The 27,925-nt window shown below is 58.1% G+C and overlaps 10 protein-coding genes across 10 annotated transcripts; 5 read left to right on the top strand and 5 right to left on the bottom strand.

Moving 5' to 3' along the window:
* Positions 1-365: 365 nt before the first annotated feature.
* Positions 366-5,125, bottom strand: PLICBS_008934 (uncharacterized protein; the record flags this gene model as incomplete). Its single annotated transcript, XM_065601503.1, has 7 exons — positions 366-2,637; positions 3,271-3,762; positions 3,817-3,917; positions 3,974-4,571; positions 4,626-4,675; positions 4,728-4,808; positions 4,868-5,125. 7 exons carry the CDS (start codon positions 5,123-5,125, stop codon positions 366-368), a joined length of 3,852 nt encoding a protein of 1,283 aa, XP_065457575.1.
* Positions 5,126-5,889: 764 nt separating this feature from the next.
* On the top strand, positions 5,890-7,543 carry PLICBS_008933 (uncharacterized protein; the record flags this gene model as incomplete). The annotated part of the gene is made up of 2 exons (XM_018327767.2): positions 5,890-6,038; positions 6,235-7,543. The coding sequence occupies 2 exons, from the start codon at positions 5,890-5,892 to the stop codon at positions 7,541-7,543; spliced, it is 1,458 nt and encodes a 485-aa protein (XP_018173708.2).
* Positions 7,544-7,661: 118 nt separating this feature from the next.
* Positions 7,662-10,665, bottom strand: PLICBS_008932 (uncharacterized protein; the record flags this gene model as incomplete). The annotated part of the gene is made up of 2 exons (XM_018327768.2): positions 7,662-8,881; positions 8,931-10,665. 2 exons carry the CDS (start codon positions 10,663-10,665, stop codon positions 7,662-7,664), a joined length of 2,955 nt encoding a protein of 984 aa, XP_018173709.2.
* Positions 10,666-12,111: 1,446 nt separating this feature from the next.
* PLICBS_008931 (uncharacterized protein) lies at positions 12,112-13,085 on the top strand (the record flags this gene model as incomplete). Its single annotated transcript, XM_018327769.2, has 2 exons — positions 12,112-12,304; positions 12,370-13,085. 2 exons carry the CDS (start codon positions 12,112-12,114, stop codon positions 13,083-13,085), a joined length of 909 nt encoding a protein of 302 aa, XP_018173710.2.
* Positions 13,086-13,297: 212 nt separating this feature from the next.
* Positions 13,298-13,954, bottom strand: PLICBS_008930 (uncharacterized protein; the record flags this gene model as incomplete). Its single annotated transcript, XM_018327770.2, has 1 exon — positions 13,298-13,954. One exon carries the CDS (start codon positions 13,952-13,954, stop codon positions 13,298-13,300), a length of 657 nt encoding a protein of 218 aa, XP_018173711.1.
* A 676-nt stretch (positions 13,955-14,630) lies between these two features.
* On the bottom strand, positions 14,631-14,978 carry PLICBS_008929 (uncharacterized protein; the record flags this gene model as incomplete). Its single annotated transcript, XM_018327771.1, has 1 exon — positions 14,631-14,978. The coding sequence occupies one exon, from the start codon at positions 14,976-14,978 to the stop codon at positions 14,631-14,633; it is 348 nt and encodes a 115-aa protein (XP_018173712.1).
* A 2,514-nt stretch (positions 14,979-17,492) lies between these two features.
* On the top strand, positions 17,493-19,283 carry PLICBS_008928 (uncharacterized protein; the record flags this gene model as incomplete). The annotated part of the gene is made up of 1 exon (XM_018327772.2): positions 17,493-19,283. The coding sequence occupies one exon, from the start codon at positions 17,493-17,495 to the stop codon at positions 19,281-19,283; it is 1,791 nt and encodes a 596-aa protein (XP_018173713.2).
* A 4,045-nt stretch (positions 19,284-23,328) lies between these two features.
* PLICBS_008927 (uncharacterized protein) lies at positions 23,329-24,338 on the top strand (the record flags this gene model as incomplete). The annotated part of the gene is made up of 2 exons (XM_065601502.1): positions 23,329-23,408; positions 23,606-24,338. 2 exons carry the CDS (start codon positions 23,329-23,331, stop codon positions 24,336-24,338), a joined length of 813 nt encoding a protein of 270 aa, XP_065457574.1.
* Positions 24,339-24,966: 628 nt separating this feature from the next.
* On the top strand, positions 24,967-26,255 carry PLICBS_008926 (uncharacterized protein; the record flags this gene model as incomplete). The annotated part of the gene is made up of 3 exons (XM_065601501.1): positions 24,967-25,398; positions 25,489-26,044; positions 26,236-26,255. The coding sequence occupies 3 exons, from the start codon at positions 24,967-24,969 to the stop codon at positions 26,253-26,255; spliced, it is 1,008 nt and encodes a 335-aa protein (XP_065457573.1).
* A 795-nt stretch (positions 26,256-27,050) lies between these two features.
* Positions 27,051-27,641, bottom strand: PLICBS_008925 (uncharacterized protein; the record flags this gene model as incomplete). Its single annotated transcript, XM_018327776.2, has 1 exon — positions 27,051-27,641. One exon carries the CDS (start codon positions 27,639-27,641, stop codon positions 27,051-27,053), a length of 591 nt encoding a protein of 196 aa, XP_018173717.2.
* Between the last annotated feature and the right edge of the window lie 284 nt (positions 27,642-27,925).

The raw sequence follows: 27,925 nt of genomic DNA, 5'->3' as shown, positions 1-27,925 counted from the left end.
GTGCGTTCAGGGACGTCGTCTTCAACAACCGCCTCCCACATACGTCAGTCAACCGTGGGAATACGCTGCGCCTCAGCCTGGCTACACCAATGTGCCGATGTACTCGTCGGCCCCCCTGCCGCCATATCAGAACTTGCGGACTGCCACGAATGGGCCGGCAACGACGAAGCCATATTGATCCCCTGCGGCACCCCTGGCCCCGGTGTTCCACTGTATTATCAGGACCGAAGAGGTTCTCTGTGTACTTTCATGGCATAGTGTGGATCGAGTACCGACCGTAATGCTATTTATTCAGCATCTTGCAGGACATCAAGTGCATGCGGTGTATATAGTGAGTTCAACAGACGAGCCAGCAGTATACAACTCTACAATATGAAGCCGCCGCCACTTTCACTGCTCATCTCCCTCACCACGCCCTCAATGTCCACCCGACACCCAAGCTGGTCTTGCAGTCGGCGAACTCGGCCCATCAACGTTTGAACCCGATTGACACTGCTCATGTTATTGCCGCGTTGACCGCCATTCCCGTGCAGCTCCCGTCCCTTGGCCGACATGGCCACTTCGCCACCCCAAGAGGAGGTGACCTCGTTCATGAAGCCCCGTATCCAGTCCGCATGGATCTCATCTGTGGTCTCCACGCCAGCGACGAACAGAGGGAGCGGCCATAGCATTGACCTTGGCATCTTGTGCGGCCATGACGTTGTTGGGCTCGAAGACTCGTGCGCCCGCCGCAAGTGTAAGGCAATGTCAAGGATTGACTTTACTGCGGTTGCGGCGGAGCTTTCGCTGCGGGAGGTCGGATGTAGCAGTCGAGACCAGAGGATTTTGGTTGTGAGGAAAACGGCGTAGCATGCCAACCACTGCGATGAGGTGCGGTTCAGTGAGCCTTCCTGGGCAGCATCCTCCAACATCGATTCTCGTTCTGGTGGGGTCACACCCGTCGAGCCCGGGGAGCTCACAAGCTGGAGATTGGCGAGGGTGGTGACAGACACGGGGGACGCAGTCGGCTTGACGTTGTAGTAGCTGATCGGGTGAGCTGACCGGGCCGATGCTACGTGCATCGCAGGCTGCTGGAAGCATATTTCACGCAGTATGGCAGCGGACGGATTGGTCGCCATGGCCAGTCCAAACTCCACGTCCATCCTCCTGATGTCAATGTTAATTGCCTCGACCTTGGCGTTTTCCAGCTCCAATTGTGTCGCCGCGTCGCCCTGTATTGCGGCCACTCGCTTCCACGATCGATACCGCAGCATGTTGGCGATGAGGCAGAACGTCTCGTGAGTCCGGACCGCTACGGGAGCCTTTTCTGCATCCTGAAGCAGCTCCTCCGCGGGATACGAGTCGCCAAATATTTCTGATAGGTAGGACTGGGAGCGATCGAGGATTTGTTGGTAGTCGGAGTGGCTCGCAATGGCGTCCAGGAGCGTTGTCGATACACCGTGACTGTTGACTGCGGGGGAAGGGGTGAAAATTGACACCCGGACGTGGAGATAGCCGAGCCAGAGGAGGATCTGGCTGGCAAATGCAGAGAGCTCCGTGCCATCGAGGTGGACAACTAATTGCTGTTTCAGCGTCTCGAGGTGGTCAAGGATTGAGCCGAGGTCGTCATTGAGGACGTCGCAGCGACAAAGAAACAGACTGGCGCATATCACGACCTCGGAGGTAGAAGCCATCACCTTCTGCCCTGTAAGACATGCGTCTGGTGCTTCAGTTGCACCCTGTTCCTCTAGTCTTTGCAGTGCCGCTGTCGCACGGGAGTAATACTGTCTCCAGGTATCGTCCCCAGGCTGACAAGCCACTGCCCAGTGCTTTGCCGTCCATGCCAGAACGGCAAGCCGGAAAGGCGACTCGGCGTGGCATTGGGGATCTCGTATGAAGTCCAAGACAAATCGTAGATAGTTGCCTTTCCCGTCGTCTTTCAGGGAGTACGCCCAGCCACTGATGCAATGCTCGTAGTGCTGGAAGAAAAACTCGTCTTGATTGATGTTTTGTTCCGGTGTGGGGTGACTGTCCAGCGCTGGGGTTTGTTTCAGGCGTTTTGCTTGTCGATGAACAACTGTTGCGTCGCCCACAGCTGGCGCAATGGGTTGTGGGGGTTGCAGGGGCTGCGGGTTCGTGGACGAGACGAGGGATGTCGGCGTGGACAAGGTTGTGTCGTCTGGCAATTGTGTGTTGTCGGGATTCCAAGACGAAAAGTCAGAAAAGGGCGTGGTATAATCGAGCCACGGATCAAGGGAGAAGTCAAAGTCCCAGGTGCTGTTCCACGGCAAGAGGCCGGCATTGGGGAAGTCGGTGGAGGGCGCGGGTTCGGCAGCGTGAAGATCTTGACCGCGCCGTGTGGGCTCTTCTACCGACCATATTGGAGCCGTGCCGGGCAGACTTTTGCCATTCAGCTCACTGTTTGTGCTGAGGGACGTTTCTGTTGCCTGCTCCCGTGAAGGTGCCTCGCAAGTCTTCGACGTTGCGACAACGCGACTTTGTCGCACTTTTCGCGGCTTGGCATTGCCGGCCTTGCCTTTTTCCTCGTCCAAAACACCAACTGAAACTTTCCAATTGGCTTCAAATGGCGCCTGGCAGGCAATGTTCATCCGTGAGCAGTTCTGGCAGGGGTCTCCGCCAGCGCACCGAACCTTGCGCCTGCGACACGTCAAACAGCCTGTCACAGGGTCAGCGCCCACGATAATATAATTCAAGCTACTGCGAACCGGCGTATTCATTGACGCTTACCATGAAAGCTACGCCGCAGGTGTTGGCTCATTAGGTCCGTAAACAAAACTTCGCCGGAGGTGCCAGAAGGATGTGTGTAAGTCCGGGGAACCAAACCACGCCGGCAGGCAAACAGTCTGGTCTAAATACGATCTGGGGATTTGGGGAACGCCCACCAGCTGACGCACTGAGCCTTTGAACTCCACCACCCCCTCACCAACCCCACCATAAGATTGGGGTTGGAGGGTCAAGGCGAAGCACAGGGTGCGGAGTGCGGACATCCCCTGCCGCAGGCGACCGATAAGTCCAGTCCCTTTCCAATCTGCATACTCAAGCTAATTACTACACAGTCGCACTACGCCTTGCGGCGGATTGACTACAGAAATGTGCATTTATCGGCGGTTTATGTGCAAGCCGTTGTTGTCGGCGGCGGCTGCTTGCCCTCCGGCTCATGAGACAATTACAGGGCCCTCGCAATGCTTAGACTCAACGATAGGGCTTCAGTCGCTAACGCTAGCTAGAACTACAGACTCATCCCCGGCCGCTCAATTCACAAACAATCACCAGCTGTAGCGAAAGTACGGCAGCTCCCTATCCGTCTTGTCCAAGAAGTCGTCCTGCGGCTCGTCCGGGTCCACCTTGCCATACACTCGATCCCGCCGCCTGTTCTCCCAAATCAGGTAGCCCATGAGCGTAAAGGCCAGCAGGATGAGCACGACAAAGGACGCAATCATGCCGCGGAAGCCCGTCTCGTAGCGCGGCGCCTCGGTGGAAATGAAGAGCTGCGGGGCGACGAGGTTGCCGGCTGAGTAGGCGAGGAACATGCCCGCCGCGACCGTCGTCTTGCGCGACATGCCAGCGATGTTGGACGCGACGAGGCTCATGGTCATGATGTAGCTCACCGTGCAGGTGAAGAGCAGGTACACGCCCGCGAGGCGCGTCAGCTTCTCCGACTCGGGGATGTAGTTGATGAGAAGGGCTCCGACGAGCGGGGGGATGTTGGAGAGGATCATGATGGCGCAGCGGAAGTTGCGGATGTAGGAGCCGGCGATGCCCCTTGGCTTCTGTCAGATACGTTCGTGCTCGATGCAGTGGGTGCGGAAGACTTACGCGCTCACGATGCTGACGAGGTGGATGGCGTGTTCCGGCATGGAGTACACCGTCGCTTCGAGGTTGGTGTATCCCAACCCGGTGAGGATGAGCTTGTTAAACTGCGAGACGAGGGTCAGCTACTATCGCAACGAGGGATGAGCGAAGTGATGCTCACAGCCGTGAGGCCTCCTCCGGGAAGACACTGGACAAACACAATGGCAAAAAAGATCCACGCCTGCGGGTCCGTAAACACCGACAGCGCCTGCTCCCACTTCCAGTGCGAGCTGCTGATGCCCGTATGGTTGGACATGACGCGCAGCACGGCAATCTTCCTCTCGCGCTCCGACAGCACCCTCATCTTCCACGGCGAGTCGGGCATGAAGACGGCCAGCACGCCCGCCCACAGGACCGTGACGCCGCCAAACGCCAGGAACATGTACTTCCAGGGCGACAGCGGGCCGTGCCCGTGCCCGATGCCGTACGCGATCAGGTCCCCGAAGAAGGAACCCACCGCGTTGCCGGACCACCAGGCGCAGGCGCGCAGCGAGTGTTCCTTGCGCGTGTAGTACTGCGCCGTGATGAGCACAAAGGCCGGGTTGTTGACGGCTTCGAAGAGGCCCAGGAAGAAGCGCGACGTGGCCAGCGCGGCGAAGTTAGTGGCCGTGATGGCGAGGAGGATGCAGGCGCCCCAGCCGAGGACGTTGCCGGCGAGCCACTTGCCCACGGGGACGCGGTGGAGCATGTATGCGTTGAGCGGCTGGCCGATCATGTATCTTTGTGTGTGTCAGACGACAGACGTTGCGAGGAACGCGGTCATAAGTGCTCACCCAAAGTAAAAGATGCTGGCGACCCAGCTATACTGGCTCTTTTCGAGATGCTGCGCCTGTATTAGCCACGCCTCCTAGGTAGGGACTTCAACGGGGACATACAGCATCCTCTCGGAGCCCAAAGACCGAGGCATTGGACAGGATGCCCTTGTCCAAGAAATTGAGCGTGAATGTACCCAGAAGCTGCATAGAGCTGTCAGCTTGAACACACCGAGACAAGAGGTCGCAACGACAGGCCTCACCAGTGGCATCATGTACAGGTCAATCTTCCAGCGCACCTTCCTGGCCTCGTCATCCGTGTAAGTAAAGTTGTCGTCGCCAGTCGAGCGCAGAAAGTCGAGCGCGTCGTCGTGCTTGGTGGGCACCTTGTCGGAGAAGAGGTGCCCGTCGATGTGGTGCACGTCGGCAGTCTGCGACGGGTGCGCCTCGATCTCATCATGAGGTGCTGCTGCTGCCGTTGTCGCCGCCACGGGCGCATTGGTCTTTTCCTCGTCGTGCATCTTGGAGAGCACCCCCAGGAATACGGTGGCCGGAGAGATGAGGAGAGGCAATGCCTGTAAAGGACTGTTACAGGACGGAGGTCTGGACAGTGAAGCAAGCAGCGAACGACAGCTTGAACCCGATCTTCTCATCCCCAAGGAGGCGGCGATTGCATCAAGATATATGCCGTCCCTCTCGCCCCAGCACGGTCACTCGTCCCCAAGGTGCGCGCGGCATCCGAGCAAGCAACACGCACCGCGCCCAGCCAGCCACGCAGCGCAGGGTTATCGAGTCGCGGGGTGCATGTGCGAGTGCGGAGAAAAGATTGTGGAGCGCAGAATCTGGGGAAGCTCCAGTCGCCATGACTACCGCTTCAGGTTAAGACGCCGAGCTGTGGACACGCTGACGCTGGGGTCGTGTAAGTCGGCCGCCCAAGCGGGCAGTCATGCCGACTGAACCACACTGGCTTCCCCGAGGTAAGCACTCTTCTCAACGGTCAACAGGATTGACAGGCCCTAACTGCTTGAGAGCGACGGGGCGGACCATTAGATGGGTCAACACTATCGGATGGGGCATGCCGATCCGGAGGACTATCGAGGGTCACCGAACGAGGCGGATACTTGACCGTGGTGGCTGCAGGGCCAAGAAAACAAGATAAGTAACAAGGGGGAAGACACACCGCGACCAGTTGCGATAGCTACTTTACCTATGGCCATGGCCATTGTCCTTACCACAACGGACACCCGCACAGACAGTTGTTCAAGCCACAAATCAGTCAGTCACCATGGGTTCCCTCGCTCTGCCCACCAACTACCAGCACGTCGTGGTCCGCGGACCGCCGTATGAGCGCGGCCTCTCGCACGGGCAGCAGGCGCGGGAGAAGATCCTCGCCAGCCTCGAGCACTACAGCCAGCCAGGCAAGCTGCTGCCATGGTACGTTCCACTCGAGCTCGTCACTTTTCTTCCTCTACTCCAAGACTGGACCCCTTCTCCAGCTCCAGCACCGCATCCCCTTCTCCTACTCCAAGACTAGGTCCCTTTTTCCTGCTCCAGGACTTGAGCAAAGACCATGCGCTATGATGTGAAAGGCCTCGCACTTTGAAGCGTCTGCCGCTGATGATGGCCACAGGGACATGTGCCAGCGCATCATCCACGAGGTGTACATCCCCGGCGTGGAAAAGTTCTTCCCCGAGGCGCTGCCCGAGATGCAGGGCATCGCGGACGGCGCGGGCGTGGACCTCGAGAAGATTGTCCTCCTCAACGCGCGGTACGACCTGGCGCGCGTCCGCGGCGCGGGCATTCGTGCTTGTCCGTCCGACAGCGTGGAGGAGGCGTCGTCTATCCCCTCGCAGCCTGAGATCGCCGCACCTATTGCCAGCGCCATGGCCGTGGAGAGTCTCACGCAAGGCATCATGCCCAACGCCAACGGTTATACCAACGGCCGTAGCGCGAACGGCACCACAACCACCCACCTTGTCGATGACGAGCCCTCGCACGACCCCTCCCTCCAGGAATGCACCGCCGCCGGCATCCTCGCCGAGGCCACCACCTCGGGCTCTGTCCTGCTCGCCCAGAACTGGGACATGTCCGCCAGCGTGTACACCAACGACACAGCCCTCCTGCTCGAGGTTCACCCGGACCCAGACGAGGGCATCCCCGCCATGTTCCTCGTCACCGAGGCCGGGCAGCTGGGCCGCTCGGGCATCAACGCCGCGGGGCTCGCCGTGTGCGCCTGCTCGCTCATGTCCACCGAGGACTACTTCCCCCTCCTGGTCAACGAAGAGAAGCAGCAGCAGCAGAAGCAGAAGCAGAAGCAGAAGCAGGCGCCGCTGCTGCCCATGACGCTCATGCGCCGCCAGTTCCTCCACAACATCAACTTCTCCAACGGCCTCATCAACATCCGCAACGCGCCGCGGCACGTCTCCAACCGGCTTGTCGTCGGCACGGCGGACAACTTTGTGCTCAACATGGAGGTCACGCCGTCGGCTGTGCATCTCGCGTACCCGTACGCCACGTCCTCGACCTACACCCCCGTGGGGGACTACCCCTTCGTTGTGGGCGCGAATCACTTTGTTAACCCGGCGTTCCATGCGAGCGGCTGGGCGGATAGGAACCCGGGTGGGAGTACGTGGTTCCGCGATGTGCGTGTCGCGCAGGGTCTGCGGCGGCCAGCGGGTGTGAAGGGTACAGGCGGTGGGCTCACGCCCGAGGATGTCACGCAAGCGTTTTGCGATCATCTCTCTGCGCCGTCGTCGGTGTGTCAGCACATGGAGGACTGTACGGTACGTGGCGTGCCCGACTACCCGTATCGCGGGAGGCAGATCACGCTGGCGCACGTCCGGTACGACTTGACGCGGAGGACGGCGACGGTTTGCAAAGGACCGCCTTGCATGGGCGTGTTTCAAGAGTTTGCAATCCCGCCTGTGGCTAACTGCTGAGCCGCCACGGAGAGTCATATGGATGTGGAGTACACGATAGTATAGATGGGCATCTAGATAATGTAGATTGGTTCTGGGTATCCCTCGTCCTCGTCGTAAGATCCGCCACGACATGTCTTTATTGGAGTAGCAGCGACTCCTCGTTGAGCACTCCAAAGAGGCTCTCCATCTCTCGCTCTGCCACCTTGAGCTCCTCGGCGACCTGGCCGGTCACGAGTGCGTACGCGTAGAGCAGCGCGTAGTCCTTCTCTTCCACCACAATGTCCAGGCCGAATTCCGCGGCGGACCCTTCACCGCGGCGCAGCCCCGGCTCTATCACCTCCTGCGCGTTGCGGAACTCAAAGATTTTGCTGAGCAGACGGTCCCGTACGCCGTCCACACTCGGCACGGCGTCGGTCAGTGGGTATTCCAGCATCATGGAGCTGGCCAGGACCTGGAAGACGTGGCACATCCGGTCGCACAGCACCGCGCGTTCCGGCGCCGTGTACTGCAGCAACGCCCGCTCGCCCGGAGTCAGTCGGCCCTTGAGCTGTGTCACGAGACTCATGGCGTAGAATCCGTCGAGGATGCGATTGGTGCTGCGCATGATGCGACCGCTCGTCTCGAACGGAAATGGCCCTCGTAGCTCGAACTCGGACGCCGCGGCCTGTCGCAGCGCCTCGAGCCGGTCGGCGTATCGCTGCATAGCGTCCTGTTCGCCCGAGCGAAGGTAGCTCTGCGTGCAATCGCTGCGGAGGAGAATGGCCAGAGGTCCGCGTCGCCAGATCAGTCCCATCTGCAGGTACAGCATCGAGATGCCTTCCTTGAACTTTTGGCGAGCCGAGATGGGCCAGATGAGCCGGCAGACGATGAGCCCCCACAGTATTCCTGCAATCACCGACATGGCTCTCTTCTCGGCGATGAAGATGATGAGCGGATGCCGCCCTCCTTCGCCTTCGTTATCGTCGTAGTCGTCGTCGAGCTTTTGGCTGAGGCTGTATGCGTACAATGTCGACACGTTGTACGCCAGTAGCGTCATGCGGCCGAGCGGCGCCTTGCCTCGGGCCACGATGAGGTAAAAGTTCCAGAACGCCACGAGGGCACCCAGAGCTGCCAGAGCAACGGCGTTGCCCTGGCTAAGGTTCCAGTTGACGACGGAGAAGACGGCGCCAAAGAAGGTGCCCAGGAAACGGGCCCAGCCGGTCGTGTTCGACGCGCCCACCGTCATGGAGCAAACGATCATGAACGACAGCAGGCCCCATTCGCCGCGATAGTACATGTACCAGTCGCGGGTGACGTCGATGAAAGCCCACATGGCCCAAAGGGAGGCGCCCATGCCAACCTTGAGTCCAAAACGAACTGCGCATGTCAGCTTGACTGGACCGTGATGATCTGAAGTAAGACTTACTCTCGTCCCTCGCCAGAGTCCGCGTAAACTTGAGCACATGCTGTGAGACGGTGGCAAGCAATCGACTGGCCTCTGGCGCCGCCCTCCACGCAAAGGTATCCCGGCGCTCCACCATGGATTCCGGGATGCCCTTGGGGACCGCCGACTTCTTGATGGGCTTGACCCAACTCGACGTATCGGCCGACTCGTAAGGCAAGGCTGACATGGACAGGCCCCGAGACGAGGGCTTTCTGAACCACAGCAGCCACCGCCAGCTCCGCTTGCTGTGGTCGCTCACGTACTTGAGATCGTCGACCACGTCCAAGTACTTTGACATTTCCTCTCCGAGGCTCTGCAGGCTGAAGCTAAAGTGCCCACAAGCCGCGGCAATCTCCTCAAACTCGGCCTTTGTCTTGTCAGACCGGGATCGACTCTCGTCAATGAGCTGATATAGCTCCGCCAGAGCCGCGGCGCGAGTGATGTTGAAGCCGCTGAGGGCGTCCGACAAGTGGAACCTGAAATCGTCCATGACCCTGACTTCGTAGTCGGGCGCACCACCAAAGGGCGGGTCGCGAAGAACGCGTGAAAGGATGTCGGCGAGGGTTTCCATGTGAGGCCCCATCATCGTCACAAAGACCCTGAACGTGTCCGTCGGCGTCTGCAAGGGGGCCTTTCCAGCCTTTTTGCTAAAGTACGGCCCGTTGTCGCCATCGGCGCCAGCTGACGCGTAGCTCGAGGACCGGCTGTGCAGCGGAGAAATGAGGTGCGGGACGGGTGAAAACGGCGTGCCTCGCCCGCGGATCTCCTTGAGCAAGGCAGACTGGGCGAAGGCGGCACTCCGCAAGCCTCCAATGGACTGAGCAAGCGTGCCAATAGCAGTGGCAGTCGATCTCTCGAGGGCGTAGAGCTTCTCCTGTCCGAGGAAATAGCGCTCAAACTTGGCCTCGCGGAGGTTGGTCATGACCTGCGGGTACGCTGCGGCGTATGCTTTCTGCGCGGCTGCGAGCTCGGCGAGCGACGACGGGTCGCTTTCCGCACCCTGGAGGAAGTCGCTCGCAATGACAGACAGCATCTGGCCCAGCGACGTCGAAGCGCGGTTCATCGACTGGCGAAGCGAAGTACGGGCCGAGACTCTCCAGAGCAGCAGGTTGACCGCCGCGGCCGTGGTGATGCCCATGACGAGCATCTTGAAGACTTGCACAATCTTGTGGTTGGAAAAGACATTGTCGACGACGGCGTTTTCCTTGGTCACGACGCCAATGATGGCGAGCGAGGCCAGCGTGCTGCCGACGTTAACGAGCGGGTTGGACATCTTTTGCTTGACCCAGCCCATGAAGCCGAAGCCGCCGCCGATGAAGACGACGACGACAAGGACGTGCGCCAGCGTGACGAGGCCGAGAACGGAGCCGACGAGCACCGAGGTGGCCATGGAGAGTATGGATATAACCTCGGCGTAGGCGACGGCGACGCTGGCGATAAGAACGGCCTCGATCATGGAGCCGGCCGAGCGTGAGGCGTGGAAGTAGACGGTGATGGTGGCGACGACGTGCTTACCGTCGGGCCGGCCGAGAAAGTCGGACAAGGGACCGACAAAGGTGGCGAGGCTGGCGATGGTGTAGGCGATGGTGCACTTGAGCACGCCACGGCCCTTGGGCGAGGCGAGCCAGTGGGCAAAGTCGGTGGCGGGAGCATGGAGCCTGCGGCCGAGGGCCTTGAAGGCACGCTGGAGGGCGGAGTCTTTCGAGGGCGCCCTCATCGTGGTGTCGCCGTTCGGTAGGGTCGCATGTTCGGGTTCGGACGCCGGCGATGGCGGCTCGCTCGGCGTGCCGGACGGCGTGGGAGAGGCATTTTCAAGATCCTGTCGATCGACGGACCGTCAGCGCAGTCACAAAGAGGACATGTTTGCATGTTTCGATGTACTGACGCGGCTGGGGTTTGAGAGATCGGCGTCGGGCCGCTCTGGTTGTTGCGCGGTCCGAGCTGGCGACGCGGTATTCATCAAGGAGGACGCGGGTCGGCGGTGACGGCGGCGGTGGTGGAGGGAGAGGGAGCGGGAGCAACAAGGGACATTCGAGTGCGGAGGGTGACCGGTGCGCCAGACGTGCCCGGGTCACAGCGGAGGGTTGCTTGCGGAGGGACGCTGCAGGCACGACGCGGTTTGGACGGACGTCGTGGAACGCGGAGAATTGGGATGAACCTGAAATGATGGAGGCGGGACGGCGGGATGGACGGACGGGAAGGTGGAGGAGGTTGGAGACGGGGATCCGGTAGATCTCACGCTGTGGGGATGGGAGTCGGAGCCGTCCAGCGGGTTGACCGCTGTAAGTTTAGCGGGGGAGCCGAAGGTTTTGGGGGCGTGGGCAGTGCAGCGCCGTCTCCGAGCACGGCGGAGAGTCTGGTCTGGTCAGCTGCGACGACGTCATCTGCGGCTGCCACGTGCGCCAAGTGCCAGAGCCGCAGACAGGAGGCAGTTCAACCAGTTGGTACAGGCTGCTTGGGAAGAACGCAATGTGGTTGGCGAAGCGCCTGGAGGGCAGTCCCGCACCGCCCGGGCGGGCTTGGCCTGGGGACTAGGGACACCTCCAGCTGTCCGGGCGAAGATTTCCACCTGTTAAGCACGGCCCCAGCAGCTTGGAATCCGCCAATCCCACTTGAGCCACGGTGCTGCCCGTGCCCTGAGCAGCCCTGGAGTATTCCTCCACTGGCCAGACCAACGATAGGGTAGGCCGTCAAACAAGCGAAAACCCCGAGTAGGTACGCAGCAGCAGAGCCGACTCAGAGAGACCAGGAGCGACAATTGCGACTAGAGCCCGCTTATGCATCCGGATTAAATCCCAGAATGGAAGACTTTCCAAATAATATGCGACGTGAACGCCGCCACGGGAATAACCAGGCATTCGTCACCCGGCGGCGTCGTGTAATCTTCTGGACCCCGCCGGCTGCCTGCTAAACCGTCCACTGTCCAGGCTCCAGCAGCGGCTAATACCACTGCCAAGACGAAAAGAACCACTTAGCAGCACAGCGACTACGCGATCCGGAGAACCCTTGAGATGAAAAAGGCATCCGCCGAAATTTGGCTCGCGGGCTATATATACCCACGACTCGAGCTGGTGAGGCAGGGAAGTGTCTCGTCCGACGGCATCACAAGAACGGCAGCTCCCATCCCATCACCAAGTGTGAAACAGCCTCGACAGCCGACGCCATGAGCCAGCAAGACTCGTCCCCGTTCGTCATCACCACCGTCCTGGGCAGCAAGACCTTTGACTTGGAAGCCATTCAGGGCGGTGCCGGTGGTGCCACTGCGGGCGCCTCGGAAACCCAGGAGCTAGCCTGGCCGTACGTACCCTACGACTATGAACCTCCGTCGGCGGCACAAGAGGATGCAGTGAGGCAAGGTGCGCGTGCCTATCAACTTGACCGTCTTGACCACCCCAAGGTCCGACTGACGCGAGTCTGCCAGTTGCGTACATTGGCCTGCTGCTCAAGACGCATGCGCCGCCTCACGCCGAGGACGACCTGGAGCTGCTCTCTCTGCTGCTCCTCTCGCTCGAGACTCGCGGCGACCTCAGCCGGCGCGTGCTCCAGTACACAGACGCCGAGCATGCAGTCAAGGCCGTGTCCAGGAAGTGCGACAGCCCGGAAGCCAACGCCCTCCATCTCGCGACACGGGCCAAGGTATTGGTGGGCCACTGGGACGCCTGCAACAGAAGCGACGACCCCAAGAAGGACGCCACCGGTGACATCTCGTATCCACCACTGAAGAGCCCCTCGGCCGCCGGCAAGCCGGATAATTGGAAGCTTGCTCTTAGCGAAAGCGCCTCGTCCGACGCCGACAGCATCTTCAAGGCCATCAAGATGGAGCGTGAGCACGCTTGCTCCTACTTTCGGCAGCATCGCCCCAAGCCCATGGCCTGGCATCCCAAGACCGCCGATGCGTGGAACAAGGTCGATCGCAAGGCGGCTCAGTCCGGCGACATGTACCACTTGGCCGACTTCATCCCCATCTACATGGGCTACGACCTGCAGGCTATGGACGTGCCGTTTTCATGGAAGAACCCGGACTGGGACGAGTCCCAGGCGGCGCAGTACGCCGAGGCCTTGGACTTGAAGCGGCAGTTTGCGAACACCAAGGGGTCGTATCCCCTGCGGAGCGAGGACATTCTCCAAACCCCGTAGCCTCACACTGACATGAGAGGCTGCTCAGTCTCATCAACAGGCAGGGAGTCAATCGAGTTGCTAGGGAGAGGGCACACCTATAGGACAACACGTAGTGAACAACAGAGCGGTGTCGCCCACGCACGGGATAACGCGAATCCCAACGCTGCATTTGTCGCTGCGCGATACCCGCTGCCGTTCAGCGCAGCGCGTGAGGCCGCAGGCGTCGCCTCTCATTTCGCGGGCTCGCCCTTTCGCGCAAGTATCCACTGAAACGGAATGATGCGTCCATCCTCTTCCTCCTCAATGACCTTGTTCTGCACGACGTGAAAGCCAGCGCCCTCCACCATGCGAATGTTTGCCTCGGGGTTGCACTGGCTCCAGTACATCTGCGTCCCCAACCAGCTCGCCACAGACCCTTCGTCGTCCGACGTGCCCAGATTGCACAGGAGCATGCCCCCGTCCCGAAGCCAGGCGTGGATGCGCCCAAACATCCTCTTCTGATCCTCCCGCGGCAGGTGAATGATCGAGTACAGCGCGACAACGGCGTCAAGAGAGCCATCGCCAAAGGCCAGCTGCGTCATGTCGCCGGAGACGAACTCGACGTTGTCGGCGCCCGCCATGTGCGTCTTGGCGAGGCGCATCTGCGCGTCGGAGATGTCGTTGGCGACCACGCTGCCGCACGTCTGCGAAAGGATTTGCGTGCCCGGCACGCCGGCGCCGCAGCCGAGCTCCAGCACGCGCGCCGACGACGCCGCGCCCCCGAGCTCGCGGAACAGGAGCTGGAGCTGGGCAGGGCGCGGCGTCTCCTTTTGCGTCGCCCACTTCAGGTACGTTTCGGCAATCTCATCGTAGCCGCGCTGGACCAAAGTCTGGGGTGCGTCGGTCATGTTTGCTTGTTCAAGGTGCCCTGTGGATTGTTTGCAGGTTTGAAGATTTGGTGATGGTTCAATGGTTGGTGCTGACACGGCGCGGTGGTTTTGGGCCATGTGAGCGCGAATGAGTCAATCGGCCAAAGCAGCACACGCTTGCAATGTCGCATTGGCCTCACGACCGGCCTCGCGCAAGTCTCACGTAAGTGCAGTAGTAGGCATGTAGTTCATTGAATCAGATCGCGCGCCTTTCCCGGCTCGGGCATTTGATTGCGTAACGATGGTGAAAGCAGAGGCAATGCACTACCGCCCGCGCACACAAGCCCATGTCGCTCTGCGTCTACGACTCGGCATCCTCCAGTGCCGTCGACCATCAACACTGGCTGCGACAGACACATGTTCACTCCGAGGACTGCATCGAACGGACATCTTTGTCTAGATCGCACGTGAATTAACGAAATATCTAGCCAATAAATGGGCACAAGGAGTGTCTAGTAGTCAACGGCAACAAGAGAGTGAAGATGGACCTCAGCAAGCTGCCGAGGTCCTCCAAAGCCAAAACTGTCTACCCATCAAAAGCGCGAGCCGAAACCCATCTGTCTCATTCTATTCCCGCCAAACACCAGTCTATTCCGCCGTTCGATGTCCAACAAGACCGTTTCTGTGATCGATCCAGCAGGCCCTAGTGGCGCATTTACTTGGGGCACTGGTCGGGAGTATCCGCGCAGGTGTAGAGGGTGCAGCACACCTGGCCGGGCTTGCAGAAGAACGAATCGCCGCACTTGGGCCCAAAGGTAGGGGTCGCCGGAGGCGGGGCGGCCGTGGTGGTGGTGGAGGGGTACTGGATCGGGGGGCACGTCTGGCCAGCCACGCACTCCAGCTCAAGGTTCCCGTCGAAGTAGACACCGCAGCAGAGGGGCTTGTCCGTGGGGCAGACCATGTCGCCGCACTTGTTGGGGTATTCGGCCTGCGGGCGCGCGCTGACGCTGCTGCCGGCGAGGGCGACGGCGACGATGGCGGTCTTGATGATGGAGGCGTACATGTTGACTGATTGGGTGTTGGACTTGTATAAGTGTGATGTGGTTGTGAAGTTGTATAAGTTGGAAGATGGCGACTGAATGAGTGCTCAGTGTATTGCTTTGAAGTGTATGATTGAGGAGTGGTGATTGCAATGCTGCTGTGGATGCTGGATTGAATTGATCGGATTGACAGGAACAATCAGACTCTTTTATACCTGGGATTCAACTGCCATGTCCATCAAGAGCCATGAAGCCAAAGAGCCTCGAAACATCGTGGCTAACACTCCAACAAAAGTCAGCGCCCCCGTCGGCACCGACGCGGCCGAGTGCATCCTCAGCCCAGCGGAGGGCACTCGCCCGAGCTGGCCCCCTTTACACACGCACACGGGAAATGTTCGGAAGGCGGGGCCCCCGGTTGAGGATGCGGATGGCAGCCGTCTCGCCGGGGCTGGACCCCGCGGCGGCCCCGTTCTCAAGCCGCCGAAGAAGGCCCCACGATGGATGGGTGGGGCCGGGCTGCCAATTATAGCAGCCGTCTCCCATCAACTGCCATGTTCAAGGTTGCAAGCCACGACACATTCAGCTTCGGCCACCGGCACATTTCGGCTACGAACTTGGGTCTCTCGAGTGCCAAGCATCTCCGAGGACCCTGTGCCTGCGTGGGCGCCTTCAGGAACAGGTGAGGCTACCGAAATGGCTTGAGGGTAACATCTCCGCTGCCCGGCCATTGGAGACTCTCGTCGCCGAACCGGTCCCGAATGCAAGCCATGTCGAGATGGGAGCCTATGTCTGACTACATGTGCCTGTGGCTGGCGAGAGAGCCCCCACGATGATGCTTCGGGAATTGTTCCATGCCGCGCCACGTCTCTCTGGCAGCAAGGGAGGTGGTCAACCCCCACGCACAGGCGCCGGGTATGTCAGGCAGGATATTATCTAAGTCCCGTCGTCCCAAACAGATGACCGGCCCGATGGTCGACGGAAACCTGCATTCCGCGCCACGTAGGATCAGCAGAACAGCTTGACACTGGGAAGCCCGTGGCTTGTTCCGCTCCGTCGGGGCGACGCCGTCTCGTTGCTAAACGCATGCGGCCGTGAAAATGCACCCACTGTTGGACACCGGCCGTTCAAGCTCCGTGTATATGGTATCAGCCATTCTTCCAGGATGGCCACACCAACACGCGAAGTGTTCCACGTCGCTTCCACTCGCCGTTTTCCCCATTGCCACATCATCCCATCCCCCCTCTTCTATCGCTGATGTAATGCCGCTCCTGGTACTTACAGGACCCAGACTAGGCAGTCACATTGGCACCCAGCATGCGTTGTTAAAGCGGTGATAAGTACTCGGTCTCTGTGCGGGGTCCTCTTGGGCTGGTAGTAGCGGCGAAGTCATGTGGTATTGGATTCACCACAACGGCATGCGACACCTCCGAGGTGACCCAGCCCGTTAATCCTTCTTTCCACCTCTCTCGGGTGCCAATGCCGAGTTTGACATGCTGCGATCTCATAACTCTAACCGGAAAAGTATGGGAGAGTTCAGATGCACGTCGGTCCCAACTCTTGCTCATCTTGCAGGATTGGAGGCACCTAGGTTTGCGACTCTCGCTGTCTACAGAGACTGCCGTGATGATCCCAACTGCTATACTGCGCAATGAGACCTGGGAGGAAGTCTGTAGTAGCTTGGCCGCCGGAAAAAACAGCTCAGTGTCATGTGGCGCAACCCTCCGCCGCCGTCACATCGACTTGCTTTAATCCTGACTGCAAAACACGATTCTGACTCTTACGTCTCAGGCCAAGATTCCCCCTTTCGACCACTGTACCGACCGGATCCATCTCTAGAAATGCAAAGGTGCTACCAGTTCGAGTTTCCTACTATCGTATCCGATCCGATCTTTGAATGCCCCAGCTGATCCGCAACGTGGCAAACGCCCTTGCTGCATTTTGTGGGTGTGCTGAAGGATCTGTTCTAGCGTGGCATGTTGCTTGGACATTCCGCTATTGCCCTCGTACCGCAAGTTTTCCGGCTAGTGAACATCGTGCGCGGCGAGTAATTGCAGATGACCTTGGTGTTGATGTGATCTTAAGGGTAGCTGAAGGAGTAGCCAACTTAGCCTTTCTTGTTATAGTCTAGCGGCGGCTTATACTTCAGCATCACCAACCATCGCTATTCAACGCCACTGCGCTATAAAGCACTAGCTTCGCCCGTTGTTCATCGGTTCATCCTCTGGAATTCGAGGCGCACGCGGGTGGTCCGCTGCTGTTGGCTCAACTGGGAATGTTGCAAAGGCTGAAAGCTGGAATGGGAACCCAGCCGCCTCCAAACAGCCGCACGGTCACGAGCGAGATCGATTTACCATAGCGCGGAAACCAATGCTCTAATTTTATGCTTAATGCAGCTTGAAGAGCGGGGTGCAGTCGTCTATATATCCCCGATGTCCTGCTAGGTGACTTGCGAAAGCAATGGCTGCTAGATAAGCAGGTTCGAATGCAGTCGATCAATCGCTGGAGACATCACCACCGACACGACCGACCCTCGAACCATGGCGTCCCAGCTGGCTAGACTGACGTTGGTCACCTACGGTGCCTATGTGGTCTCCGCGCAGCCAAGTCAGCTATCGCTTGATCCTATCCTGGCTACCACCCTGACCAAGGCGGAGGTGTGGGAGGTCATGATCGGCCAAGATCCCAGAGCCGAAGGCCTTCTAGAATATTGCCAAGCAATCAATATCGTGGACAGAGAAGCCTGCAGACAAAAGTTGTTCGACACGCCCCCGGGACTGTGCAAAAACAGCGATGGCCCTGGCTTCATCAACTGCGACGAGCTTTTCGATCCGACTTCGACCAACGTGTCGCCGCCTCAATCCGCCGTCGCCTTGGAAGCAGCAGCCATATGTCTAGAAAGAAACAAACTGTCTGGAAGCAAAGCATTGACGAAGATGTTCGAGCTGAACATGTTTGAGATGGCTCAGACTGCTAGCTTCAAGAACACGAGACCCGTGCCATATGGCATGGTTCAAGACGCGAGTGGCCAATGGGCGGAGTATAAATACAGCATAGAAGAGCGCATCAAGGCTGCGGAGGAGGTCAGGAAGCAATGGGAAGCCATGTCCAACTGGGCGTTCGACTTTGGCGGGTTGGGAGCTGGCGCTGCAGCAGCAAAGTCTGGGGCTTGGCCAAGCGCCGCTGCCGCCGCTGCGGTTACAGCCGGAAAGTACCTGACGGGCGAACTTGCCTACTGGACAGGATATGGTCATCCCGAGATCATAGGCCAGAGACCATGGAAGTGCCCCAGCGAGGGTACGCACTGTTTTGACCAAGATGGCAATAAGACCCCAAAGGAGACCTTCAACAAGCCGCCCCCGACTCAGGGTTCCGATCACGGCGGTGGTGACGATGGAGAGACAGGAAAGAATACAGATGACGATAACGCGGACTCAGAAGATGACACTGAGGATACAGAGGACGACAATGAGGATGATGAAACAGGAGATGGAGATACCGACACCGCGGAAGACGAAGGGGACGACGACAAAGACGACGAGATTTCAACACCTGCGAACCTTGATGGCGCAGAGAAGACGCATCTAGAACAGTGTGCAGAGCAAGAAGAGCTGAAGATATGGCACCAAATCGGCTCCACCACTGTCGATGCAGACAAGCCAACAGAAGACGAAAGACAAGCAGCAGCTGAGGCCCTACTAGCTACGGGTATATGCGACGCGACGTACTACGGAGTCGAGAAATGCAAGGCTTGGGAGGATGAACTTCACAAGCACAGACTCCCTCCTGAGTTCCCCAGCAAGGATCAGAAACAGGCGGAAGCCGAGCAACTTTTGGCCGCGGGAATATGCGACACGGGGTTCTACGGATACGAATTTTGTCAGAAATGGGAGAACGAGATGGATTCGACGCCGGCCAGCAATCCAGGAGACCTCCCACCGGTTCAGAACATTGTCCCGATCTGCTCCGGCAACGTGCTCGCCCCAGAAGGTTGCGAGCTCTTGAGACTGGAGTTCCATGCACACTTTGTGACCTCGAAGGACGCGGCAGCAGCTGTGGATAAGCTTTTTACCCCGAGCGCGCCAGTCAAGGGGCGACTGCCCACTGTTGGTCAAATTATCCTGGGGCAGCGTGAGCGAGAATTGGACTTTCGGAGACTGATGATGCGGGGGGGCATGCCGATACCCAAAAGAAGGCTGGATCTTTATCGAAAGGCCACCAATGGAACAACCGATGTGCGAAGGAGATTTGGTGCAGGACTTGGAAGCCGGAATCCGAATCGCGCACGTAAAGCCCCCAAGCCAAAGTATAGGAGCCACGATGAGCTGTAGTTACAGGTTCTCGGGAGTAGGTTACAGACTTGGTTCGTAGGATGTAAGGATAACAATATCTCCAGCCGAAGCAAAGTGTCGTCTGTCCACACGAACGATGGGGTCCTTCAGTCGGCCTGGTCCTAACGCCGGGGTATTGGTATCGTATGTGGACCTGCCATAAGTACTGCTCTTGTGACGCCGGACTCGCACGGTTGCGCCAGCCTCTTGCACTCCATTCATAAGGGCATGGTACCGCACAGCTTGCCAAAGAAACCCCGACCCCAGCTTTCGCGGGGGTGTGCTTAGGCAAGAACGGGCAGGTCTCGGTTCGCCATCCCAGTAGTCAACGTCCTGGCACCTTCGGCAAATGGACCAATAACCCAGCCCGGTCAACATTGACGACTCCGCAAACGCACCAGGCACATGCAGATCCAGGCTAACCTGAAGTAATATGTAGACCCGGTCGGGACGTACCGAGACTCTTGGTTCAGGGCCTTGATCAGGCTGGTGCGGCGCACGGGTATGGCACAATGTGGCTTCGACGGACCCCTGTATCCCCTGCGCCACTGCAAGTGTGCACGCTTTCAAGCAGTTGTCTGCCTGTTCCTGCTGGCAAGTACTTTCCAGCTGACACAATGCCAAGCCTAGTAAGCGAATGCGCATCTCAGCCGCACTCGGGCGTCAATTCCTCGTCCAGTTCAGGGCGATGCTACGACGAGCTCCACGGACGAGGCTGGCCATAAAAATTCGTGATGTTTCCTTGTTTATTGCTGTAGTCAATAATCAGACAAGAAAAGCAGTGTCGCCGGTACTCTTGCCGGTTATTTGTCGTCAATATGAAGGCAGGTTATCTTCTACCCGTTCTTTTGGGCTTTCTTGGGGCCGTGGTCGCTTTCGAAGTGGGCAGTCTTTCTGGATACATCGACGAGATTCCGACCTGTTCCCTCTCGGCGTTTGCCAGGGCCATGAACCAAGAAGGCTGCGACACGTCCAAGGTTGATGGCTCCGACATCGAGTGTCTCTGCAAACACGCGGGGTTCATTGCCCGTGATGTGGCGCGCGACGTTGAGGCGCCCTGCGCCCTCGGTGTGTCAACCCTGTTGATTGCGTGGCTGACCGGGGTACTGACTTCAGGTGACTTGGTTCAGACTTCGGGGGTGCTGTCGGCAAGGCCTGTGGCGTCTGGATCGCCTGGAGCTCCTCAGCGACTGACTTTCCCCGTGCAACAAGCATTCTCGGGGATAAACTGCGCGGCAAGGGCTCAGCGGCAACCAAGACGTCCGATGGCTCATCCGCGGCGGCAAGCACGACAGCCGCGGGCGACAATTCGTCCTCATCAGACACTGTGACAAACACTCCCGGGCAGACCACCTCTCCGCCCGCTGCGGGGACAGCGACGCAGTCTGGGGGTTCGGCTGGGACAACGACTTCAGCAAACGAAGCTGCGATGGCAGCAGCGTCCTGGTATCTTTCGGGGGTGGTGGGACTTGTCGTCATAGTGGCAGCGGCATTCATCTGATCCCACACAGTGATATAGGCCACATCACATACCTTCCTCCCAATAATTTTACCTGCTTGCATGATCCACTGTAGCTTTTCTGGTCTGTGTCTGTCGTCTGCGCCATTGATCATCGCAGTGCTCGGATTTTGCTTCATGGCGTTATCCACAAAACACCCATGCGTACACATCCGTGGTAGTGCATCGCTTTGAGATGTCCCTACAAGAAATGTATCAATGACTGCTGCGTGGCAAGTACTCACTACGCAACTATGACAGTAACAGGCAAATGTATCGGCGAGCAGTACGATGTACAGGCTTGGCCACTCAACCCTAGACCCTTACGCCAATGGGAAGCACCCACGTCTTGAGACAGAGCTCACCTCAACAGAATGAAAAATCTTTCGGAGGTTTTGCCATGGCCTACTTGGACGCTCACGATAACTTCCAACATCTGGTCGCACCATGGACGACGAGGCTACGTTCGCCATCATTGGTGGTGGCATCGCGGGCACTGTGCAAGCTATATGTCTTGCTAGAGAATTCACATCGCTCAGGATCTATCTCTTTGAGAAGGAAGGTCAACTGCTGGACGGAACCAGCGGCATGAATCCCGGGAGACCAACGCTCGGCTTCCATTATCGACATCTGGATACGGCAACCTTTTGTCTGGACAACACGGTCAAATTCACCAAGTTTCTCTACAATCTTGGCTGTCGAGACATCTTTGCCAAAGCGCCACAAGGGGGAGTATATGTCCTCATGAAAGGTTGCGTTTAAGTTCTAGGACAGTCCGTCGGACCAGTCTTCAGTCCAGAGGAGATCAAGTCTGTCTTTTCTGAAATCAGGGCCCACGCCGTAATGAACTACTCTGACGATTGGCACTACTTGACACACTTTGGAAAGCCGGACGAGATATACAGAGAACTCCAGAGGTCTGACTACGAGCTTCTACTCACCCCGTACCTCCTGCGTGGCGTAGATTCATGTTACGAAACCGCCGAAAAGACATTCAACGTGCCGGGAATATGCTCCTTTCTACGCGCCAACGTTGCAAAGTACCCAAACATCACCGTTCTCACTGGTTGCTTCGTGACGAACACCGAGCAAGTCCGACAGTCGGCGAGGCCTTGCTACCGGATTACATGGACTGACAAAAATGTCAATGAGGTCGGACATATGGTCACCCAGTTTCTCACCCTGGCTTGCTGGGAACGAGTCGGTCTCTTAAAACGGCAACTAAGCAAACACGATTGCCAACCCACATACAATCGCCTCAAGATGCTGGCTGTGGTTGAGATGAAAGTCTCACAGGAACGACTGGCAGCGATCCGGCCCATGTTCGTTGCGTCCGGGCCATTTTGCATGATATCGCCCCAGAAACTCACCATGACGGATGGAGATAGTTTTGTGTGCAAATGTGCGTGCACGTTGGCAATCAGGACCAATCTGATGACCGTTTCGGATAACAGTACCTTACCAAGGGACTACGTCCGGATACTTGAAGGTGATATTCCTCCCGACGAAAAGGAGAAAATGGGTAGCTCCGTACTTGCCGGTTCCAAGCAGTTCTTCAAGTGTCTGGAAAGTGCCACGCTCGTCGACGTGCGGTTCGGTACCGTCAGAGTTCCGTTCGGTTCTGGCCATCGAATTGACATCCACGACTCAGCCAGTGAGCATCACGCAAGGAATGATTCTGGCTGCTATCAACTTGGTGACCGGTTGTTTGTCAATGAGGCTATGAAAGTCATATACAGTGTCCACAATGCCGAGAAAGTAGTCGGATGGGTTCGTGTTGATATGGTTGGGAAGGTTCCTCGGGATATCGGCAAACAAGAAGAGGGTAGTTGAACCGTGACGCTTCGGCTGCCAATTTTTACGCCACATCCATCTTATGAATGTGCGCTTTATTCGTTGCGAATCAAGTCTTTGCAAAAGCTGGGTGAGCTTTCAGATGCCGTGGACCCACGGATTATGGGGTTTGGTATGGTCAGCTCTAGGACCCTGGAAAAGCAGCTTCGCTAACCACAAGCCTTGTTGTGTGCGTGCTACAAACAGTGCGAAGCTCTCGGTGAGCTATGCAGTATGCAGTTGCGAACATAGCCAAGCCGGCGAGGACATCACACTCACAACACACGGGTTCCTCGTCGCAGAGGCTGGAACGGAGTCAACGGACGTTGTTATCGCGCTCTCGTATGTGGGGTTCAGCATGGCGGAGAGTGCAGCCACTTTTTCGGCGATAAGATCGAGGCGTGGGTACCAGGCGAGGCGGGCCAATGGCCTGACACTTACCCGGCAAAAGGTGCAATACCATCTTCAGTGAGTGGGCTGGGGAACCACAATTGTCGTACCGTTTGACGTTCACTAATGCAAGCGGCTTACGCACTAACCACCGCGTCGGAGACTCCCTGGTGAAGATTTGCGACGGGCCCATGACCTAGCGCAAGATAAAGCTCCGCAGCCGGCGCACTTGTCAGCAGGTTGCATATATGTACAGTCCCGCAACAGGCAGACAACGGCACTGACAAGAACCTTGCCTTTGTGGTGCCACCGATTCAGTCGACAATGTCCCGCCAGGATACCCCAGCAATAGAGCTGAGCTGGATGCCACACCAGCTTGGCGTACGAAACCACGACGAGGACTGGTCAGGCGTGACAAGCACGTCTGTGCGGCGGATGCTACAGAATAGACTCAATCAGAGGGCATATCGTGAGGGTCGACCAGCTCCGACAACGCCTTCATGTGAGCTGACCGGGGGGATCCGCATTTAGGTCAGAAAAAGCGAGAGCAACGCAAGCGTTATTCGTCGGCATCGACTCTAACAGACACGCCAGCTTGCAGCATCGATGGCCACGACAACACTGCAACAGCGCCCCCCGCAGACAGGGTGCACTTGTCCAGACGTCTGGCTTGCCAAAACCGGGAAGACACCGCGACCTCGGAGGCCGCCATCCAGCTGTTCCAGTACCGCGCGCACGCGAGCTACATGCATGGGGTCCCACAAGTCTCCCACTTGCCTGCCCTTGTTCAGTTTAATGTCATGACCGCCTTGGCGCGCAATGCCGAGCTACTCGGCTTCTCGAAGGAATATCTCAATTATGACGCCATTTCGACATTTAACAAGCAGGGACCGATGCTTGGCCTGACGGTGAACGCGAGTAATTGGCCTGCAAGCCTGCATCCCACGCCCTTGCAAGCCCTGCTCGAACACCACCCTTGGATTGACCTCTTCCCTCTGCCGCGCATGCGTGACAACTTCCTGCGAGCGATTCAAGACCCGGACATATGCGACGAGGACGTGCTGTGCCACGATCTGGCGCATTTCGATGACGTGGCCGGCAAAGCCACTCTCATAGTTTGGGGTGACGCCTGGGACTCGCGTTGCTGGGAGGCCAGCGAGGCTTTTCTGGAGAAATGGGGATGGCTGCTGTTTGGGTGTCCTGAAATATTCCAGGCGACAAACTACTGGCGCGACAGGAGAGGCGAGGGGAGGCTTTCGCCGCAGCAGATAAGCGCATACATGGAACGGAGCAGACCTGCACAGCTGCTCGCCATACGGCCGACGCAAGAGTAGCCTGTGTCTACAATTACTGTCTGGTCACTTTGTCGCCCGTCTTTTCCCCGTACATTTCGCCTGACACGGCTATGTCCGACCATCCGTCGCGACATGTGGGATGTCCGGTTAACCTCCGCAAAAGCCGGGGCTTACCGTTGTGAAATGCTGTGCTAGCGGTTAGTTGGGTGTAAGCGAGTCGCATTAGCGTGGAATCCCGTCGGTCTTGGCCCGTGGCTCAGACTCTGAAGGAGACACTCGTGGCTTCGCCGGCACGAAGGGACGCTCCCCCACCACCGGCAAGGCAGTGGCAGCGATAAAGTCTACTGGCAATTGCCTGCTAGCGCGTCGAGTCCCGCCGTACTGGCTTTCTAATCTGATCCACCATCATCTGTGCGATCTGGGGCTAAGCTCGCACCCGTCGTCATGACCTGGTGTCGTCTGTGAATCCCCGTGCACGTCCGTGCCGAATCTTCCATCATAGGTGTCCCCAGGCGTACGATGTGATCATTTTCTCCCTTCATTTGGCACCACCGACTTCAAGTGTCCCCTAAGCTGGGCTGTCTCGGTGGTCGCGATTCCAAAACTGTCATCCCCGATCTATCCGCTACCATCCACGTCTCGATCTCAATTGCGAGCCACCGCCGACATGCGCACGCCTGCGACGCCTCTTGGCTTTGGGCTTCTGAGCTTGCTACTACGCATATCAACTGCCAGTCAAGTTCGCCTGGGCTCCCTTGGGGGCACCCGAGAGGACCCCGTCGACGCCTCCTCCTGGTGCGATCGGGGATGCTACGAATTCGCGACGCAGCAGACGTATCGCTCTTTCAATGGCGCCGCTCCAAAGCTCAAAGTGCTCGTCTCCGATGAGCGCTGTGATGGTGGGCTCACATTCTTGGAACCTTACGGTTGGCAAGCCTATGGATCTGGGGCGGCGACTTATGACCACAAAGGCGACTTGATTTGGAAGCCAACGCAGTGGGCTGGGGTGAGAGACATGAAGGTACAAAGGTTTGACGATGCCTTGTACATGACATTTTGGATTCCCGACGAGGGCTCCGGCGTGGGCCACTACATCATGGTAGGAAACGCTCCGTCTCATTGACCGAGGTTACGGGGGCCTGAACCTGTTCAGGGAGATTGAATTTAAGGCTGACGGCTTTCCAATCAGCTGGACGACACCTACAGAGTATTTAAGGAGATCCGCCCTGCAGGCGGCATGCGTGGCGACGTCAAGAACCTTCTCATCACCAGCAATGGCACTGCCATCCTAACCATTGATCCGGAGACCCGTACGCACTCTTTTCGGGCGGGCTCGACTAGAAGACGCAACTACGGGAGTGTTTTCCAGGAGATCGATCTTCACTCGGACAAGCTCATCTTCGAATGGCATGCCATGGATCATTTGAATGCCAGCGAGAGTATAATCGACAGCAAGGGCTCTTGTCGCTCAGGACGACATGCCAGCGACGATATGAACCCGTTCTCCATCGTCGCCATGGACAAGAACCCTGAGAGCGGTGCCTATCTCATTTCATCGCCGTGCACCCGCACAATCTCGAGCGTGAGCGCGGAAGATGGCCACCTTCAATGGCAGCTAGGAGGCGCCCACAACAGCTTCAGCGGCCTCTCCGATGATTTAGCAACGGCGCTTGCCGTGCACCAGCACGCAAGCTGGGACACTCTTGGCGACAGTGCATACCCAACGCTCTCCATTCTTAGCGGTGGTCGGGGGGTCATTGTGCGGCTTGACTTGGGAGAGATGGCGGTCGTATCGGCATCGGTGCCGCAAGGCCGGACACAACCCTTGTCCACATACGGCGATGCGAGCCCCGCGCAGGTTCTCCCCAATGGAAATGTCCTGCTTTCTGGGGGCGTAAATTTGGGCTTTACCGAGTATTCCCGGGACGGAAAGCAGCTCTGCGAAATGCGTCTTGATCATACTCGAGGGTCGACCCGGAAAGGCCGCGGCCGGGAATACCGAGCCTCAAAGTTCCCCTGGGTCGGTCGACCGCATACCAAGCCTTCAATAGTGGTTCGACCGGAGACAGGCGGTGATGAACTGGGCGGCAGTTTATATGTGAGTTGGAATGGGGCAACCGAAGTGGGTGCCTGGGTGCTCCAAAGCGGACCAAGCGCGGATGGCAATGCGTTCATCAACCATTGCACCGTCGAGCGCCAGGGCTTCGAAACCAGGATTCCCCTGCCGCTAAACTCAGAAAATCACCTGCGCGTGCTTGCACTGGACAAAGACAGGCGCTTCATTGGGACTTCGGACAGTGTGCCGAGGCAAGGATAGTCCTGTTCAGGACAACGAGAGCATGATCGACAAGGCTGGATGTGTATATATGTGGGCGTCGGGCTATTTTTTACCGTACTGTTACTTGTGTTATTACTTGAAAACATGTCTTGAGTGTCATTCTAGCGACTTGTATTGTTGTGGGAGCTACGGCGGTTGACTTGTCAAGCCCCGCCGGCTCCCGCCGCTCCCATGTCAAGCATTTGCGCCGCCATCTACCGCATATGATGCTCCAGTGACGTACTTGGACTGGTCGCTTAGAAGAAATGCTATGACACCTGCAACATCCTCGGGTGTGCCCAGTCTTGGTATCGGGTTGTTTGGCGTCGGATCTGGCATGTCGCTTTGCATATTACGTCGATGCATGGGTGTGTCGATCGCGCCCCTACGTAGTGATGCTCGTCAGCGCCAGATCACGACCCGCCGAAGCGTCTTTAGCGAAGCACGTACGGCTCGACCACGTTTACGCGTATACCCCGCTTGCCTGCTTCCAGCGCTGCACTCTTTGCAAGGCCCGTCATGGCGTGTTTAGAGGCTGCGAAGACGGCGCCGCTTTTGAATCCTCGCTGGCCAAACATGCTGCCAACACATACAACACTTCCATCGGGTTCGGACAGCGTACCGGGTCGCAAGGTCTCTCCGAGGGCGATAAACGTCGCACGTACATTGAGGTTCATAATGAAGTCGTATTCTTCATCACTGGTAGCCGAGACATCTTCGTGGCCGAGGCGATGACCGCCAGTGCCCGCGATATTCGCGTATCCATCGAGCCTCTGGAATGCTTGCAGCGTTGTAGAGATGAAGTAACGGACTTGCTCGCGCTTTGTGACGTCCAACACATCGTGGTGCAGTCTGTCGCCGTATCTTGCCTTCAGGGGCGCAACGGCGGCTCGGAGCGTGTCGCTCCGGATGTCGCCAACGCTGACGGAAGCGCCTCGCTTAAGGAGCTCTCGCACTGTAGCAAGGCCAATACCCGACGCGCCTCCGGTGACGATAAAGACTTTGCCTTGCATTGCAGAATCCATGGTGCGTTATGAAGTCAAAGGGAGTCGAGGCAAAGCTCCCCGACTTATACAACGGCGCCGCTCCGGGGACCCACAATGCGCACTCCTGCTGTGCCCGTGGAGTGTCGTGCGTGGCTCCAGGCTTGTCAGCCAGTTGCATTAGCGTCAGGCCACCAGCGAGAGCGTGGGGTCCCTGAATCTGGGAGACTCCGACACGTCCCAGGGTCATCGCGTCCACTGCGACGGGCAACATGCTCACGCGATACTGCAGGCTCGAAATGTTGGGGGCTTCGGCGAGGACGACG

The sequence above is a fragment of the Purpureocillium lilacinum genome (genome assembly GCF_023168085.1).
Source record: "Purpureocillium lilacinum CBS 284.36 DNA, scaffold_7, whole genome shotgun sequence".
Taxonomy (NCBI): domain Eukaryota; kingdom Fungi; phylum Ascomycota; class Sordariomycetes; order Hypocreales; family Ophiocordycipitaceae; genus Purpureocillium; species Purpureocillium lilacinum.
The sequence above is the reverse complement of the archived record's forward strand: the minus strand, read 5'-3'. Positions and strand labels throughout refer to the sequence as shown.